At 46.6% G+C, this 18,386-nt stretch overlaps 1 protein-coding gene across 3 annotated transcripts in view; it reads left to right on the top strand.

The window, feature by feature from the left end:
- LOC126547028 (endothelial lipase-like) overlaps positions 1 to 12,552 on the top strand; it is a 70,836-nt gene extending 58,284 nt beyond the window's left edge. For all 3 annotated transcript variants that reach the window (XM_072288957.1, XM_072288952.1, XM_050194847.3), the window contains one exon: positions 12,280 to 12,552. In XM_072288957.1, coding sequence (XP_072145058.1) covers positions 12,280 to 12,536 — 257 coding nt within the window. In that variant the 3' untranslated portion in view covers positions 12,537 to 12,552. The remainder of the gene's footprint in view (positions 1 to 12,279) is intronic.
- The last annotated feature ends 5,834 nt before the right edge of the window (positions 12,553 to 18,386 follow it).

The following is an 18,386-nucleotide window of genomic DNA, read 5'->3' as shown; positions in this document are numbered from 1 at the left end:
CGCGGACAACATGAGTCTCTTTCCACGTAAGTGTGAGGCTCAGAGGAGGAGCTGTGGCGCTTGAAAGTAGCCTGGGGCCTGACGAACCAACCGACTGAGCTATCTTTCCGGGCAACATCGAAGGGTCACGAGTTCAAATCACCTGTTATGTTCCGTTTATTTTTTTTTTCCGCCCCTTTTTTTTTTTTTCTTTCTTTTTTTTTCTTTCTTTTAATGTCTTTTCCTTTATTTTATCACTGTACGGGAACCCTCCTAAAAAAAAAAAAAAAAAAAAAAAAAAGATATATATCTTCAAATATGTAAGGCCTCACATGTGCAGGTCATAAATACGAGGTTCTCTAGCCGAGTGCCATCCATGCGGTATAACCGAGCTCAGATTGGTCCACCTTGACTGACCAAGTAGGGCACCACTGTAGGTTAAATGAGGCGTACAACTCCTGCGGGACCCGCCGTGGTTGCTCAGTGGTTATGGTGTTAGACTGCTGAGCACGAGGTCGCGGGATCGGACCCCGACCACGGCGGCCGCATTTCGATGGGGGCGAAATGCGAAAACACCCGTGTACTTAGAATTAAGCGCACGTTAAAGAACCCCAGGTGGTCGAAATTTTCGGAGTCCTCCACTACGGCGTGCATAATCAGAAAGTGGTTTTGTCACGTAAAACCCCATAAATTAATTTTTAATTTAACTCCTACGGGGACGGTAGAGTATCCGTCTCCAGTGCAAGAGGACCGTGATTCAAATCCCGGTGCCGCGCTATTCTCCACCGGAAAATACAAAAAAAAAAACCGTGTGTTGAGAAAATTGCACAAACAGGCCTGGAGTGCGGCCTGATCCCGGTGACCAGAACCGGTAACGCACTCTCTCACCAGAGCAGGATTGGCCACCCTGGTGCAGTACTTGGCCACAACCTCCTATATGAATACAACAATCGAACCCCGGCCCTCAGTCCCCAGCAGCCGCGAAGCAACTGACCACGGCGGCGGTCAGATCTGTGACGCTGCAGAGGGTGCTAAGAATACCTGGCTCCGGACAGGCCGCCATTGGAATCTGAACCTGGCAACGTTTAACGTTAGAACGCTATCTAGTGAGGCGAGTCTAGCAGTGTTATTGGAGGAATTAGAGGGTAGTAAATGGGATATAATAGGACTCAGTGAGGTTAGGAGGACAAAAGAAGCATATACAGTGCTAAAAAGCGGGCATGTACTGTGTTACCGGGGCTTAGCGGAGAGACGAGAACTAGGAGTCGGATTCCTGATTAATAAGGAAATAGCTGGTAACATACAGGAATTCTATAGCATTAACGAGAGGGTGGCATGTCTTGTTGTGAAACTTAATAAGAGGTGCAAAATGAAGGTTGTACAGGTCTACGCTCCCACATCTAGTCATGATGACCAGGAAGTCGAAAGCTTTTATGAAGACGTAGAATCGGCGATGGGTAAAGTCAAAACAAAATACACTATACTGATGGGCGACTTCAATGCCAGGGTAGGCAAGAAGCAGGCTGGAGACAAGTCAGTGGGGGAATATGGCATAGGCTCTAGGAATAGCAGAGGAGAATTATTAGTAGAGTTTGCAGAACAGAATAATATGCGTATAATGAATACCTTTTTCCGCAAGCGGGTTAGCCGAAAGTGGACGTGGAGGAGCCCGAATGGTGAGACTAGAAATGAAATCGACTTCATACTCTGCGCGAACCCTGGCATCATTCAAGATGTAGACGTGCTCGGCAAGGTACGCTGCAGTGACCACAGGATGGTAAGAACTCGAATTAGCCTAGACTTGAGGAGGGAACGAAAGAAACTGGTACACAAGAAGCCAATCAATGAGTTAGCGGTAAGAGGGAAACTAGAGGAATTCCGGATCAAACTACAGAACAGGTATTCGGCTTTAACTCAGGAAGAGGACCTTAGTGTTGAAGCAATGAACGACAATCTCATGGGCATCATCAAGGAGTGCGCAATAGAAGTCGGTGGTAACGCCGTTAGACAGGAAACCAGTAAGCTATCGCAGGAGACGAAAGATCTGATCAAGAAACGCCAATGTATGAAAGCCTCTAATCCTACAGCTAGAATAGAACTGGCAGAACTTTCTAAGTTAATCAACAAGCGTAAGACAGCGGACATCAGGAACTATAATATGGATAGAATTGAACAGGCTCTCAGGAAAGGAGGAAGCCTAAAAACAGTGAAGAAGAAACTAGGAATAGGCAAGAATCAGATGTGTGCGTTAAGAGACAAAGCCGGCAATATCGTTACTAATATGGACGAGATAGTTCAAGTGGCTGAGGAGTTCTATAGAGATTTATACAGTACCAGTGGCACCCACGACGATAGTGGAAGAGAGAATAGCCTAGAGGAATTCGAAATCCCACAGGTAACGCCAGAAGAAGTAAAGAAAGCCTTAGGAGCTATGCAAAGGGGGAAGGCAGCTGGGGAGGATCAGGTAACAGCAGATTTGTTGAAGGATGGTGGTCAGATTGTTCTAGAGAAACTGGCCACCCTGTATACGCAATGCCTCATAACCTCGAGCGTACCGGAATCTTGGAAGAACGCTAACATAATCCTAATCCATAAGAAAGGGGACGCCAAAGACTTGAAAAATTATAGACCGATCAGCTTACTGTCCGTTGCCTACAAAGTATTTACTAAGGTAATCGCAAATAGAATCAGGAACACCTTAGACTTCTGTCAACCAAAGGACCAGGCAGGATTCCGTAAAGGCTACTCAACAATAGACCATATTCACACTATCAATCAAGTGATAGAGAAATGTGCAGAATATAACCAACCCTTATATATAGCTTTCATTGATTACGAGAAAGCGTTTGATTCAGTCGAAACCTCAGCAGTCATGGAGGCATTACGGAATCAGGGTGTAGATGAGCCATATGTAAAAATACTGGAAGATATCTATAGCGGCTCCACAGCCACCGTAGTCCTCCACAAAGAAAGCAACAAAATCCCTATAAAGAAAGGCGTCAGACAGGGAGATACGATATCTCCAATGCTATTCACAGCATGTTTACAGGAGGTATTCAGAGGCCTGGAGTGGGAAGAATTGGGGATAAAAGTTGATGGAGAATACCTTAGCAACTTGCGATTCGCTGATGATATTGCCTTGCTTAGTAACTCAGGAGACCAATTGCAATGCATGCTCACTGACCTGGAGAGACAAAGCAGAAGGGTGGGTCTGAAAATTAATCTGCAGAAAACTAAAGTACTGTTTAACAGTCTCGGAAGAGAACAGCAGTTTACGATAGGTAGCGAAACACTGGAAGTGGTAAGGGAATACATCTACTTAGGGCAGGTAGTGACCACGGATCCGGATCATGAGACTGAAATAACCAGAAGAATAAGAATGGGTTGGGGTGCGTTTGGCAGGCATTCTCAAATCATGAACAGTAGGTTGCCACTATCCCTCAAAAGGAAAGTGTACAACAGCTGTGTGTTACCAGTACTCACATATGGGGCAGAAACCTGGAGGCTTACGAAAAGGGTTCTGCTGAAATTGAGAACGACGCAACGAGCTATGGAAAGAAGAATGATGGGTGTAACGTTAAGGGATAAGAAAAGAGCAGATTGGGTGAGGCAACAAACGCGGGTAAACGACATCTTAGTTGAAATCAAGAAAAAGAAATGGGCATGGGCCGGACATGTAATGAGGAGGGAAGATAACCGATGGTCACTAAAAGCTACGGACTGGATTCCAAGAGAAGGGAAGCGTAGCAGGGGGCGGCAGAAAGTTAGGTGGGCAGATGACATTAAGACGTTTGCAGGGACAACATGGCCACAATTAGTACATGACCGGGGCAGTTGGAGAAGTATGGGAGAGGCCTTTGCCCTGCAGTGGGCGTAACTAGGCTGATGATGATGATGATATAATTTAAAATTGGCAACGAAAGTCTCGAAAAACCAGCAAGCGGTGTGGCCTGGCGGCGAGTTCTTGGTACTTCGGATGTGGTACACGCGATTACTGTGCCTAAGTAAGCTTTTATTAATTACAGACGGCTTATTGGTTAAAATTTCCGTTGGTATATTATTACGATTTCGCGCTGTACTCTATGCGTATTACGAAGCAAAAAAAAGAAATGCACGCTAACGAGCGACGCTGCCCTCGGGGTAACGAGTAGTGCGGCAGAGTGGGTAGAGCTGTTCAATGCATCGTGGCGCACATGAGGGCTGTTTGTTGTATACGCGAGCGAGTTTGCGTGTACCCCGAGTTCTGTAGTCTCTGCGAGTTACAAAATGCCATCGACGAATCGTGCCTGTGAGAGGGTTCCAGCACTGCAATAATAGCACTGCTGGCATATCCTACCACTTAGCTTGGCTTGGCTAAAAAAAAGGGCCTGGCGCATGCAGCCAGCAAAAGCATGGCCTTCAGGATCAGTTTGTGTTACTTGGAGGGAGCCGTCGCTGGGGAGTACATTTGGACACTACTTATTATTATTGCAAAAATAATTCAAAGCTTCATAAAACATGAACTGCACGAACATCGCTTTGTTAAGCAAAATATTGCATTCTTGCAGCTACAGTGGCAGTTTTCGTCTGCGCTTTCCACCAGTGCCGGCGCATAATCGCTACCTATCACTGTTTCCAGCATGTTACTTGACGACGGCTACATCCAGGGCTTAAAGCCTCCCTGAAATGAAGGGGAGGCCCTCATTCTCATAAGGCGGCGACCAGTATGGCGCACACTCACAAAGGATCTTATATATATATATATATATATATATATATTAGTGAAACGTTGACTTAAATGATCCGGCCGTGAAATAGGTCAAACAATAGAAGAGGACATTCCCACCGCCACATTATGCAATCGATTAATCGATTAAATCATTCTTAGAAAGAAATGGAGAGTTAGCATAGCCCCGCGCAAGGCACTACTGGTAACAAATTGACCTTCAGCGCGTGTCGAATGGGTGCAGCAGTTGACCTACCGAGGAGAAACAGGTCAGAGAATGGAAGCACGTAGAAAATAGAAAAAATGGCAAGATTTTACTGACGTTTATGTTGGGTGCCGGTCTTTACTCCAACGGAGGCTGGTCTCTCAGTAACATCCTGATCCTTTCCCTATTTGCATGAATATATATATATATATATATATATATATATATATATATTCTCAAGGTGTTTATTTGGCAGAGCTCGGAGCAGCGCAACGTCAACGGTCAGGACAGTGGCAGCTTCCCAGCACGAGAGCCTTTGCCGGGCAAGAGCGCTCCCCCCCCTAGCGTTTTGATCCAGTAGCGCTGAACCCACTAGCGTCTCTCTTCTCCGGTATACAATCACCCTAATGACCCCTGGGAGCGATAAGGGAGCCGACCGGCGACCTAACAGCTCGTCACAATCAGCGGGTCGTAGTAAGGCTTTACACGGTCGGCAAGGGCTATGTCTCGTCCACGGCGGTGCAAGTCTGAAGATGGCTGAACTGGTTCCATTACATAGTTTGCGGGAGATGCGCGTTCGAGGACACGATCAGGGCCTTCATACTTCGGAACCAGTTTTTAAGAGAGGCAAGGGGCAGTGAAAGGGACTGAGAGCTACAAGAGCGCTCCCGGATCGAAGGTGACCGTGAAAGTGGTGTCATCGCGAATGCTCCTCTGGCGCTCTTGATCATCGGACGTAAAGGCCTGAGCGAGGTCGCGGCTCTCTTCTGCATGTCTGACCGTGGCAGAAATAGGCACGCACTCGGATGTATTAGGCCGGTACGGCAGAATTGTGTCGATAGTGTGCGAAGGGTGCCGACCATATAGTAAGAAATAGGGTGAAAATCTAGTGGTGGTCTGCGTAGCGGTGTTATACGCGTAGGTTACGAAGGGTAGGATGGCGTCTCAGTTCGTGTGGTCGGAGGCGACGTACATTGAAAGCATGTCGCCGAGCGTATGGTTGAGGCGTTCTGTGAGGCCATTCGTTTGAGGGTGGTACGCCGTAGTTGTGCGATGAACAATGTGGCACTCTTTAAGAATGGCTTCAACTACTTCCGACAGGAAGACGCGTCCGCGATCGCTGAGCAGTTCTTGAGGTGGACCATGCCGCATAATGAATCGGGGAAGCAGCAATGTCGTCACGTCGCGCGCTGTAACTGCCGGGAGGGCGGCCGTTTCGGCGTATCGTGTAAGGTGATCGAACGCAACAATGGCCCAGCGGTTACCAGCTGATGTCAAAGGACCCCGCACCTCCACCAATTCTAAAGGTTTTCGTATGGCAGAGCTCAGAGAAGCCCAACGTCAACGGTCAGGACAGTGGCAGCTTCCCAGCACGAGAGCCGTTGCCGAGCAAGAGCGCTCGACCCACTAGAGGTTTGATCCAGTAGCACTGAACCCACTAGTCTCTCTTTTCTTCGTTATTAAATGTGCGTGCGTGCGTGTGTGTGTGTGTCTGCGTGTGCGTGTGTGCGTGTGTGTGTGTGGTGTGTGTGTGTGTGTGTGTTCTACTTTACTTGCTAATTGAATTAGAGAAATACTAAATTAATGGAAATGAAATTCGATAAAAAATAACCAGCCGCAGGTGGGGAACGATCCCATGTCTTCACATTACGTCTGCGATGCTCTTACGAACTGAGCTACGACGGCGCCGTTTTCTCATCCCCTTTCTGGGGTATTTATGTTTTACTACTAGAACTAACCTTGGACGCGTTAACCAGCGCCACCACTCAGAAACCTTGGCGGCGGATGTGGAACATCCTTTATGCCGCAGGCGTCACAATTACGTGATCGTTTCGGGTGAAGGTAGATCAATGGACTGGTCAATAAACCCACACATGCTACCTGAAGGCATCAATGTTGCCGGATTCGAGACCCTCGTTATGTAATGAACGAGAAGAAATGGGAACCGAGGGGCCCAATTTTCGTTAATCATATCATGAGAAGCCAACAAAGACATCAAGGAAAATATAGAGGAAATTACTTGTACTTAAATACTTGTACTTACTTGCTTGTGTTACCTTATATTCCTGCTCTCATCCTGCCTGTGTCCTCCTCTGACTTCCTATTTTGTTTTTGTTTTGTGTACTGAGCTTGTATGAAGTTGTATCCCTGCTCCCACTCCTGCCCAATGTCTTAAATACAGGCCGACAGGGCCTTTCTAAATACGTGACAGTCGGTCTCGTCACAACTCTCACAACTCACAGAAGTTGTATGTGGGATGCTCACTTTTTGCTTACTTCATTGGCGCTGAAAAAGCTGACTTCAAGCAGTGTAGTGAAGGCAACTTTCTCTAGGATTAAACAAATTTTTGTGGCTGTTCTGAAAACTTTATATTAATCTGAGTGTATTTTGGTCATTTATTTAACGTGCCGATTCAGACAAGCACTTAGAAAAAGTTCGCATTTTGGAAATCTTTTTCACACGTAACTCGGGAGGCAAAGGGTTAAAGATCTTTGAACTATCTGAAAGCAAATAAGTCTAGCTACCACACAGAGCATGAGTTGACTTGCTTCATTGACAACCTGAGGCCCTGCAACAATATCTTTTATGGTTTCATACCTAGTTGCCTACAAAAGTGGACAAAATTCAAGTGTCTTCGGTATAACATAGCACTCATAAGCGGTAATCTAAAGAAACCAAGGTGAACCTTGATAATTCACGATCAGGTAGCTTCACGCTCAGGTGGTTCATGAAACAGTATGCTGTGCCAAGAATCTCAGTCGAGCAAGGGTGGTGACCGTCATGTGCAGTGCCACGGGGAAATGCATGCAGCAGTACGACGATATCTGCTTTGGTGTTTTTTACTTATGGCAAATCAAGCGATTAATCGCGATTAAATCGGTAATTGAAGAATTAGAGTTAGAATTGCCCCGCAGACCTGCCGATGGGGGGGGGGGGGGGGGGATGCAGGGAGACACAACCCCGCCTCAAAAAATAGAGGAGGGAGGGGCCCGCCCCCCCCCCAACTTTACTTTAAGCACTGACTACATCCTCAATACCTCAATACAGATCGGAAAATTCTGATAAATAATTTTCCACGGTGTTTTCTGCGCTACTACTGTACCGTCAGACCACACAGCTTTCGCTGCACTAAAGTAAGGGGTACCATAAAAATTGGTGTTCAGTCCCTTCAACGTGCACCCAAAACACAATACAAGAGAAGGTCTTTTTTTTTCTGCGTTTTTCTTTTTTTCAATCTGCTGCATCGGAATGGGGCCGCCACGCCCGGAAGTCAAACCAGCGACCATGTGCTCAGTAATATAATATCACTGCTGAAAGACAAGCGAGGCTGACAGATTTTCACGCCAAAGAACAGGGAGACCACAGTGACGCGCGGCACATTTGAACACTATTTAGGTCTCGCGTCACATGCTGCTCACGTGATCTCTCCTTCGCGCTGCTGAGTACATGCCGCTCTGGTTAACATGCTCTGCTGAATGTTCAAGATATCAAAAACAGCTTTTCTTGCCCACGTAGGCTCATAGACCGATTCAACTGCGCCCCTCTGAGCATAGTTTTCGCTCAAAATTCTCGTTCCCCTGCTTATATGTAGCGATAGATTTAATAGTTTTAAACCTTAATAAAGTCATTTAGCGAGCAAAATACTACATACCTCGTGAATTTCTTTTGGGTGCCATAAGTGACTCAAACACTTGAAAAATATCCCCATTATTAAAGAACAATGGCGCGCATATTTTTGCAAATTTTAATTCCAATTTAGCTTCCGGAATTTCATGCAATCTTTATTTTATTAGTTCTGTGATCCCTGCAGTGCGATGGATTTACCCGCATTTCATAACTTCTTGTGATTCCCCCAATTACCTCACATGTCAACTTTTCCAGAGTATTCATTCTTACCCTGCTTTTACTTCTCTTGTAACTTTCCCTTTCAAACTTCCCGAGAGGTATTACTTTGAATTCGCGACAATTCATGAACTTCTTCATACTCTCACCTCCCCCCCTCCCCCCCCCCCTTTCACAGATCTTAATAATTGCTCCTGGAGATGATGTGCAACCGTCCACATGTTGCTGCAGAATAATTGTGATTAAAATTGTAGTTACTCGCAGTCAGGGCGGACGCTTCTTTCGAGACACTCTTTTTCCTTTCTTTCTTGTCTTTCCCTATCCAATATATAAACAAAAAGAACTTAGAACCGTGCAATTCTTTATGCGCGTGCAGTACATAATCCATGGCTGACATAAGATTTGGCATCTATTCCGGCACAAGTCCGAATGCCTGTAGTACAAAACCCTTTCTTTTTTTAAGAAAAAAGGGTGTTTACGCTAGGACAGTTTGTATGTAGGAGCAGACAGTGGCAGCCAATCGTAATGTAGGACATAACATTGGCGAAGCCAGCCGGCCAGTTACAAACAGCTCTTGCATGCAAGAAGATTTCTGAGTACGAGCATTTCAGGAAAGAGCTTTTCGTGAATACTTGCTCTGGGTACATATTAACAAAAATCAAGAATCACTCACAAAAATCAAGAATAATTCGGAACAGCCCTTACATCCACCGTTCTGTCCCCCTCTAGACTCCAATAAATGTTTTTGTCACTTATATCTGTCTGAGAAAGCAGGTAATCGTCCTCAGGGCTTCTCTGTAGAGTTATAAGTTAGGCGGTCTCTTTTTTCCTCATCTGAAAGCACATCGCGCCGTATAGCATTCCCTTGATATCAGAACACACATCACAAGCGTTCTTGCCAGTCCGTTCCCACTCCGTCATAACAGAGAGAGATACGTCTGATCAGGTGCATAAAGTTTTACCGCTACACCGACATGTCAGCACTGAATACGATTTTCGCTGAAAGAAAGAAGGGGTGAACCGACCGTCGCAAACTCACGCACCGAGGCAGTCGGCTGCTAAGCTACGATAGGCAACAAGCGTAATCGCACGAAATACTAGCGCTGCTCGCACAATTAGGAGAACATCCTAATACGAGCGCTAAACCTTATTTCTTACAAGAACAGAAAAGATCATCACGCACACCATCGCAAAACAATTGCACAGATGTGCCTCCCGACTGACGGCCCTGACGAGGCCATGGTGTACACGAACGACGCGTAGAATCCGCAGACGACGCAAGCTTCTCCGGCATCCACGGGAGGAAAACCTATACGATTGCTTTCACTATGAGCATGCGTTATGATTCCGAGCCTACCACCAGCGATGACGCGACGCTTGCCAATCTCGACAGTCTCGCATGGGGCTCAAGAACTAAACAGCACAATGCGCAACATGGCGGTATACACCAATTCACTCGAGTTTGGGCATTCACCAGCCAAATCACTGAGTTGGCACTGTTGCTCATGATGTTAAGACACTCCGCAAAAAGTTACCCACGGAACGCAACATCCACGTTCGCGTACATTGGGTAACTGGACACGCGGGAAATACAGGCAATGAGGCCGCTCGCGGTCTGACGAGTGCGCTGGCTACCGGCCGCACGCAGACCAAAAAATCTAGAGCCTCCACACCTGTCATCCGGCCCCACATGGACCCGGAGAGTGAATGGCAGAGACGAAAAAAAAGAAAGACGCGCAAGACCCTTCATGCCCCAATACCACCGAACGAACACCTTTTGCCAAAAGAACTACTTATAGAAGTGCGCTGGTCCTTGTGCACATGACGCGAAGCGGCTTTGCCCTCTCAGCAAAAGTTCTACACAAATGGCGTTCCTAATGGGCGTAACAAGCCAGTGGAAGCACCGAAAAAGAAGAGGCCGATGTCCGTCCCCCCGACCGCGCTCGTCTAGAATGTCGATTTTCACCAATGCGGCGGGGACGTGCACCCGAATGCGTGTCACCTTACTGGGACTGTCCCTGCTCGGGAGACGTGAGCCGGCGACATGTGGTCTTTATCCTCCCTTTCAAAGAGTGGATCTGGCCGCCTGTGACTGTTGCGCGTGACTAAAAAGGCTGCGGTTCTTCGTCCATGAGACCGGCACGCGCTGCGAGTTATGAATAACCCTACCCACATAACACCCTTTATCTCAATAGGCCTAAGCGCCATTCTCTGACCCCTCTATGCAACTGCGGCTGTTACCAGGGCTTCTGCGAAATGAGGAAACAATGCTGTGCCGCTTACGCTTGGGCGTCGCATTCACCAATGCATATACGTTTTTGATTGGAATGACTGATAGCGCCGACTGTAATGCCTGCAGTGCCGAGGAAACTATAGAACATCTACTGTGCTACTGCCCATCTTTTCAAAACGAAAGACATGACCTCTGCACAGCTCTCAATCAGCTAGATAGAACACCGTTCACCTTGAAGAAGATCTTGGGACCATGGCCTCGCATATCGCAGCTACAAAAGGCCACAAAAGCTCTGCTGCGATATTTGAAGGCTACTGGATTGAGTCAGCGTCTGTGATCCGGACTGAGTGACCGAACGATATACCCAGTAGACTTTCTCTTCTTCTTTTAATTTTTCCGTCCCCTTTTCCCTTTCCCCAGTGTAGGGTAGCCAACCGGGCTCAGTCCTGGTTAACCTCCCTACCTTTCCTTTATCATTTGCTCTCTCTCTATCTCTCTTTTAAATGTGTATTTATTCATCCCTTATACATTCGCAAAAAAAAATATTGAATGAATGTGTGGTGTTTATTGGCGCAAGGGCCAGGTATGGCCAAAGAGCGCCAAGAAAAAAAAATATTCGACAACTTAGAAGAGTGAATTCTTGAATCGAATACGAATCAAATGGCAGGGACTAATAAATTCCGATTCAATATTACAAATATTCGCACACCTATATAAATTAATAAATTTAATTATTCAAGATGCTAAGCGATTTGCAATGAAAGTGACAAGCATTGCTCAGAACCCTATAGATAGCCTGAGCGGTTTGTATAATTCGACAATTAATGAGTTACATAGATAAACACACTCTTTAGTAAAATATATACAGCAAGAAAACAGTAAACGTGCGCAATAATCGCGGTGATTGAGTGGCTATAGCGTTTTACTGTTGTGCCCGAGGTCACAGGTTCGTTACCCGGTCGCGGCGGTCCAATTCTGATGAGGACGGAATACAAAGACGTTCGTAGGCAATTCTCTGAGTGCACTTTAGAGGATCACAGGTAGTCAAAATTAATCTGGAGCTATTCATTACGGCGTCCTTCAGAACCCACTGTGTAGCTTATAGGGACGTCGAACCCTATAAATTGAAAAAAAAATTAAGAAAGAACACGCATGATGAGTCAATTCGTGCTACTCGATGCTCGTGGGTACATTTTCAATGTTAAACAATAAATCGCGATTATTTGCCTTGATGTGGCGCTTATCATGTATACGAGTGTCTTGAGATCATGCCGTATTGAGCGGTACACACCGCGGCGCGCTATACCCCCACAGCGGCTCTGTGCGACCACGCCCGGGCCCCTATCCTGTTCCTCGAGTCACTGGTGAACAAGGCCTGTCGCATGGTGTCGCGGCCGTGCAGAGCAGGCTTTGCGGCTTTTCTGCGCGGGAAGTGCGGTCCCGCCGACGCTGGCGGTGACCGCGGCGAGATGGGCTTCTTCAGCCCTCGGGCGGCCGGTCGCGGTGTCCAGCTGGTTTCTACGGGCGCAGGCCCGCTCGGACACTTCTGCAATAAAGAGCGTAAGGAGTGATGGCGGCTGTTCGTTACTTCGTGTTTGTGCTTACGATGATGACATAACCAGCGCGAGAGTTGATGCGGAGCACTAGAAGAAGCGACAAGGACAAGCGCTGTTATATCATGGGATACCAACTAGCCCGGTCTCACATCTTGTACTTACACCCTGCCAGCAGGCATCTTCTACTCGACGGCAGCTTACGTTCTGTGCCACACCTTCCGATAGTGCACACTTGCCAGCGAAAACACAGCTTGCCGCATGGTAGCCCTTTTTGCGGTCAATCACTTCTTTTTTAAATCCTGAAACAAGAATGCCGAAGCAGCAACCCTAACTCGTTAAGCCTTTCTTGAATTATACTGCCAGAGAAAGAAAGTATCGTGTTCTAAGGAAAAATCTTTGATGAAAGAGGCGCTGAACGAAGTATACAATACCATCGTGCCGCATCTTGCGCTTTAACAACGCTATTGCGGTATAATTTCCGGACAGCCCTCGAATAATACCTCTAGCGAATTTACGCACTGTGGTAACACAGCATAGGGGTACAAAAATCAGCTTTAAGAACAAAGTTCCGTCTATGATGGTGAAGGTATAACCAAGCATAAGATGGGAAGTCTATAAATCCATCCCAATGTATTTACCAATCACTAGGGCCTGTATTTTATAAGAAAGCTCTACAAACAATCCTGATGCTGTACATATGATTAGCGAAGGCGGCCGGTTAATGGAAAATAGCACTTACGAACTAAACGCGTTGTCAGTTCGGCCCTAGATTAAGAGCAGAGTATTTACGTAAATGCATATTTAAACGATGAACCAAATCGATGATTCAGAGGTAGGTCAGAGCATGACGTACATAACTGGTACAGAATATATGGCCGAATTCACAAAGCGGTTCGTTCGTAAAAGCTCTGTGCCATTGGCTGGCCACCTTCGCTAATATCGCAAATCGAGATGTCGTCCGACGTCTCGGTTGGCTGACAGCTAGCTGCTCTTGCAAATAGTTCCTGCGTAAGAACTTTTTTTGCGAACTTTTTTTACGAACACGTGTTTGCATTCAGGAAAACACGACTCGGCATGATAAGGAACTACTAAGATCGATAAAGGTTACGGCCAAAGAAAAGGGCTATTGCTACGTTTGGCATCTAAATGGCAAGATTCTGGTGCAAAAAACTGATGGAGCCAGAGTCATGCATGTCAAGAGCACCGAGGACTTCGATCGACTGTAATGGGCACACACTTTTATTTGCCACATGCAGTGAATGCTGTCGTGTCACGGTTGTTACCTGCTTCCGTAAAATGCATGCACCTAAATGCCAGGTCTGTTAGAAACAAGGTGTTTCCCTTAGAAGAGGTTGCTGAATTTAATTTCTTATTTTCGGCAATAATGTTGAGCGAAACCTGACGCACAAACGACCAAGATGTTTTTAGGCTGGACCCCCCCCCCCCCCCCCCCCATTACAAAACATTCTACCTAAACAGAGTCGATGCGCGAGGGGGCGGAGTTGCTGTCTTGGTTCAGGAAAATATCAAATGTCAACTTATGAATCGTTATTGCCTGATGACGTCTGACTTTGAAGTGCTTACGCTGCATGCGGGCAAAACAGTACTTTCTGTCTGTTACCGCCCACCGAGCGGTAACATTACGAAGTTCTTGGAATTTTGTGACTCTTTTCTAACGTACATATTACTGAAAATAATTTTGTTCTGATTGCCGGTGGAGACTTTAACATCGATATGGGTTCTAATGACCAACGCGCAAGGGATTGTAGTACCGTTATCACTTCCAATGGTTTCGACATTGTAATCACTGAACCCACTAGAATCACTACTGAGTCCAGTTCCGTGCTAGACCTTCTTATTACAAACTCGCAACTATGTACAGTAAAATCTGGAGTGATATCGTACCATATCAGCGACCACCTGCCTTTGTTCCTTTGTGTGAATGGTAGTAGACTACAGACAAACAATAGTGAGGAAATGTACTATCAGACAATAACAGATACTACGCTTTATAGGTTCCGCGAAGAGGTTCTAAAGGCTGACTGGACAAATGAAAGCCAGTTAACTGACGCAAATGAAGGGTATAATGTATTTCTTGATCAATTTAAAAAGTTATATTTCTCTCATTTTCCTTTAAAGTCTCGCCGCAGAAGTCGTAAAATACGGAAGCCATGGGTAACAAAGGAATTGGGGCACGAAATGAAAATAAGGGACCAGCTTTACCAACATTTTCTTAGTACACGAACGCCTGGTGATATAGCCATGTTTAAAAAAAAACACCAAAATATATTGACCAAAAAACTGAGATGCGCACGAAAATAGTACCACCTTTCTTTTGTAAGCGTGGAACATGACAGGCGGGCATGCCCCGCATTGGTTCCGTCTTTTTGAATGATTCTGCAGGCAATTTTGGCAGGGCCACGCATTGAAGCTCAACATCGGATTCGTGAGGTTAACGCGAATCGGTGGATACCTTTGGACAAGGTGGGCCAGCATTTTTTGGACTTCTATCGCCTCTTTTATGTGCATCGCACGTGGGCGCCACGCTGGGCCTAACGCCACGTATACGTCTAGCGAGCCCGCCAAGCCGGCATGGCCGATATACGTATGGACGACGAACTCTCCTCGGAGACGGAAGACGGCGAGGAAAGATAGGGTTGGCAGGTGGTCACCAGCCGAAGATCGTGATCTGCGAAAAAGACCTGGGGAGCTGGTGGAGCCGCCAATTTGATCCAAGAATCACAAGGAAAGGAGATCGCCAACAAAGGTGCTGCCGGGGCCGACAAGCTCAAGCGCCTGATTGTGAAGGCGTCAAGGATGTTGCAACTGCCGGATGAGCACAGGAAAATCATCGTTAGGCCTCGGGGAGGCCTCAACCTGAACAAGGTCAGCACAGCTATTGGAGAAAGGATCGTCGAGGCAGCCGGACTTACAGCAGACCAAGCGAAGGAAGACATCGTCTGCCCCAACTTCACACAGAATATCGTGGTGGTTGGTACACCGGACTCCTATCATGCCGAAAGGTATGTGAGAATCAAGTCCATTACGATCATGCAGGCAGAACATGAAGTGACCGCTTATGAAACAGCCCCCCCCCCCCCCCCTCTCTACGTGCAAGGGGGTTATTAGAAGAGTGAACATCAATGACAGTCAAAGTGTTATCACGAAAAAGATTGTGCATGAATACAACGCAACGGCGTTGGCTGCACAACGTATCAAAGCTACGGGCTCGGTTATTGGGCTTTTCGACAGATTCAGAGTGCCTTCATCAAATACGGGTCAACCCTCGTGAAGTGCTATCTGTACAGGAAGCAATTCGACGTATGTTACGTATGTGGAAGAATTGGACACAGATCAGACGTTTGTCCCACACCTGATGTTGTGCAGTGCAGGGGATGTGGTATGTAAGACCCAGCGGAGGACCATATCTGTTCTCCCAAATGCAAGTTCTGCGGTGAAGATCACCCCAGAGGTGACAAGGTTTGCAAGCAGCAGTACCAAATACCATATGTAGTAAGAGTAAGAAGAAGACAACGCTCCAAAGTGGAGACCGAGATGGAGTCTACCCAACCGACAAAGGAAACCCCTCCAGGCGCCGGAAGGCGCTCACGCTCAAGAAGCACATCAAGAGAGAGAGAAAACATGGATAGGAAAGGCAGGGAGGTCAACCAGAACAGCATCCGGTTTGCTACCCTACACTGGGGTGGGGGAAAGGGGAATATAAAGAGGAAGAAAGGGAGAGAGTAAGTACTGAAGAAGCACATCAAGATCAAGACAGCACTCAACATCGAGGGGAAGAAACCGTTTCAGGTCTCGGGAGGCGCAGGTGCGCTTAGAGGAGCAGGAGCTGAAGACAAACAAGAAAAAGGAGCCAGGAGCGACCTGGGCCGAGAAAGTCAAAGGTATTGTGAAAGTCACAGGTACAATAGCCTCGCGGGAACAAAGCAATGACGCCAGCGTAGAACAGCTGATCAGAGAGGTTATATCACTAAAAATGCAAATGAAGAACTTAAGAAGCAGATGCAGGAAATGAAGAAAGGGTTGAGGACAGAAAGCGGCAGTGTGGCAATAGCTAAGCCGGTGTGTAGAAGTAACAGCCAGGAAGAAGAAGACACACGGCGTTTAAAAGAGAGCTGTAGTTCTGGAGGTACAAGCGATGTGCTCGGTTCTGAAGGAGATTAGGAATGTGATTGGGGACCTAAAGGACACGGTAGACAGCGTTAACCTTAAGGTGGATAAAACATGGAAGTGGAAGTTAATAGCCGAGAAAAGGCTGAAAAAGCTGTAGGTCCAGGGAGAGGATGAAGAATATATGCCCTCGGAAGCCGAAAGCGCTAGAACACTCCCAGGAGCGGTAGGTGGTACAGTCAAGAGAACAGTGACAGGGGGTAGCAAATCAGGGGGCAACGACAATAATAATGGATAACAGAAGGAGACTTAGTGTGTGGCAGTGGAACTGCAGAGGATTTCAGCAAAAAAGAGCGTCACTAGCACAGACAATCAAAACGGTTGAAAATAGGCCGAAATTAATAATGCTGTAGGAAACTCTAGCGGGGGAGATCGGGCTGTCCGGCTTCAACTCGGTCTGCAAAGGCAAAGAACAGGGCAGAGGAACTGCCACCCTAATTGACAAGAAAATTCCCTATATAGAGCACGATCTAAAATTAGGGGCGAGTAAAATTGAATACATATTGATATAAATGGTCCTAAATATGCACAGAGGTAAAGCGCAAAGCTTGTTCTGCCTCATCATATATAGCAGTCCCAGAGAGATGAGACAGAGCTTCAGAGCAATTTTTAATAAGGCCATGAGGGTAGCCAAAACGGCACCCCTCATAATAGGAGGTGACTTCAAAGCCCCACACCAATCTTGGGGTTACCGCTGGAGTAGAAAGTAAGGGGAAGGAATCGCATCTCGCACGGATTTAGGCCATTCTCTTATCACGGACCCAGCCTATCATATCAGGGGTGGCAGTTCCACGTGTAGGGACACTACCCCGGACTTAACCTTCACTTATAACTTACCTAGGGCAGACTGGATCAACTCTGGTGCGGACCTAGGAAGCGACCATTATATACTACACATAATGATGGAAACGACAAAGGTGGATAGCGCATTTCACTTAAATAGACTGGGATCACTTTACAAAAATCAGAAAAAACCAGAGAAGACATAGATAGAAGGGGGCGCATCAGACTACAAGAGTGGGTGGCTCAGCTTAGGGACGACTTGAATGCAGCAACTAAGGCTATAGAGACAGAGGAAGATGTCGAACAAATTGACAGTAGACTGGCGCATTTGATCGAAACCAAGCAATCGATTTTACAAAGATGGAAATCACAACGCATAAACAGAAGACTTAGGAGACGAATTGCTCAGCTCAATAGGAATATAGAGGAACACGCACGATATTTGCAGAAACAAAAATGGGATGAGGTGTGTAAACGTGTAGTTGGAAGGATAAAACGGGGAGGCAATTGGAGTCTGCTCAAGCATCTGCTCAACGAAAAAGGCAATAAATCGAATAGACGTACGGCAGTGGCGAAACTGGCACAGCAGGAAAGTCAGACTGCAAACGCAGAGAGCATAATGGAGCGATTGGCAACTGATTACTTGCCTCTCAGGAAAGAGGATCAGGATGTGAGTGATCCCGATTACTTAGGGGTAGAATGCAAATATATGGATCAGGAATTCACCGAAAGTGAGGTACGCACTGCACTGTCTGATCTGAATAGTAGGTCAGCAGCTGGCCCGGGTGGCATCTATAACAGATTGTTTAAGAATTTGGACGACGAATCAATAAAATATCTGACCAAATACATTAATGAACTATGGAAAGATGGGGTATATCCAGAAGTTTGGAG

The sequence above is a fragment of the Dermacentor andersoni genome, chromosome 1 (genome assembly GCF_023375885.2).
Source record: "Dermacentor andersoni chromosome 1, qqDerAnde1_hic_scaffold, whole genome shotgun sequence".
In the NCBI taxonomy this organism is placed as follows: Eukaryota; Metazoa; Arthropoda; class Arachnida; order Ixodida; family Ixodidae; genus Dermacentor; species Dermacentor andersoni.
Note: the sequence above shows the minus strand (reverse complement) of the source record. Positions and strands in the feature narration are given on the sequence as shown.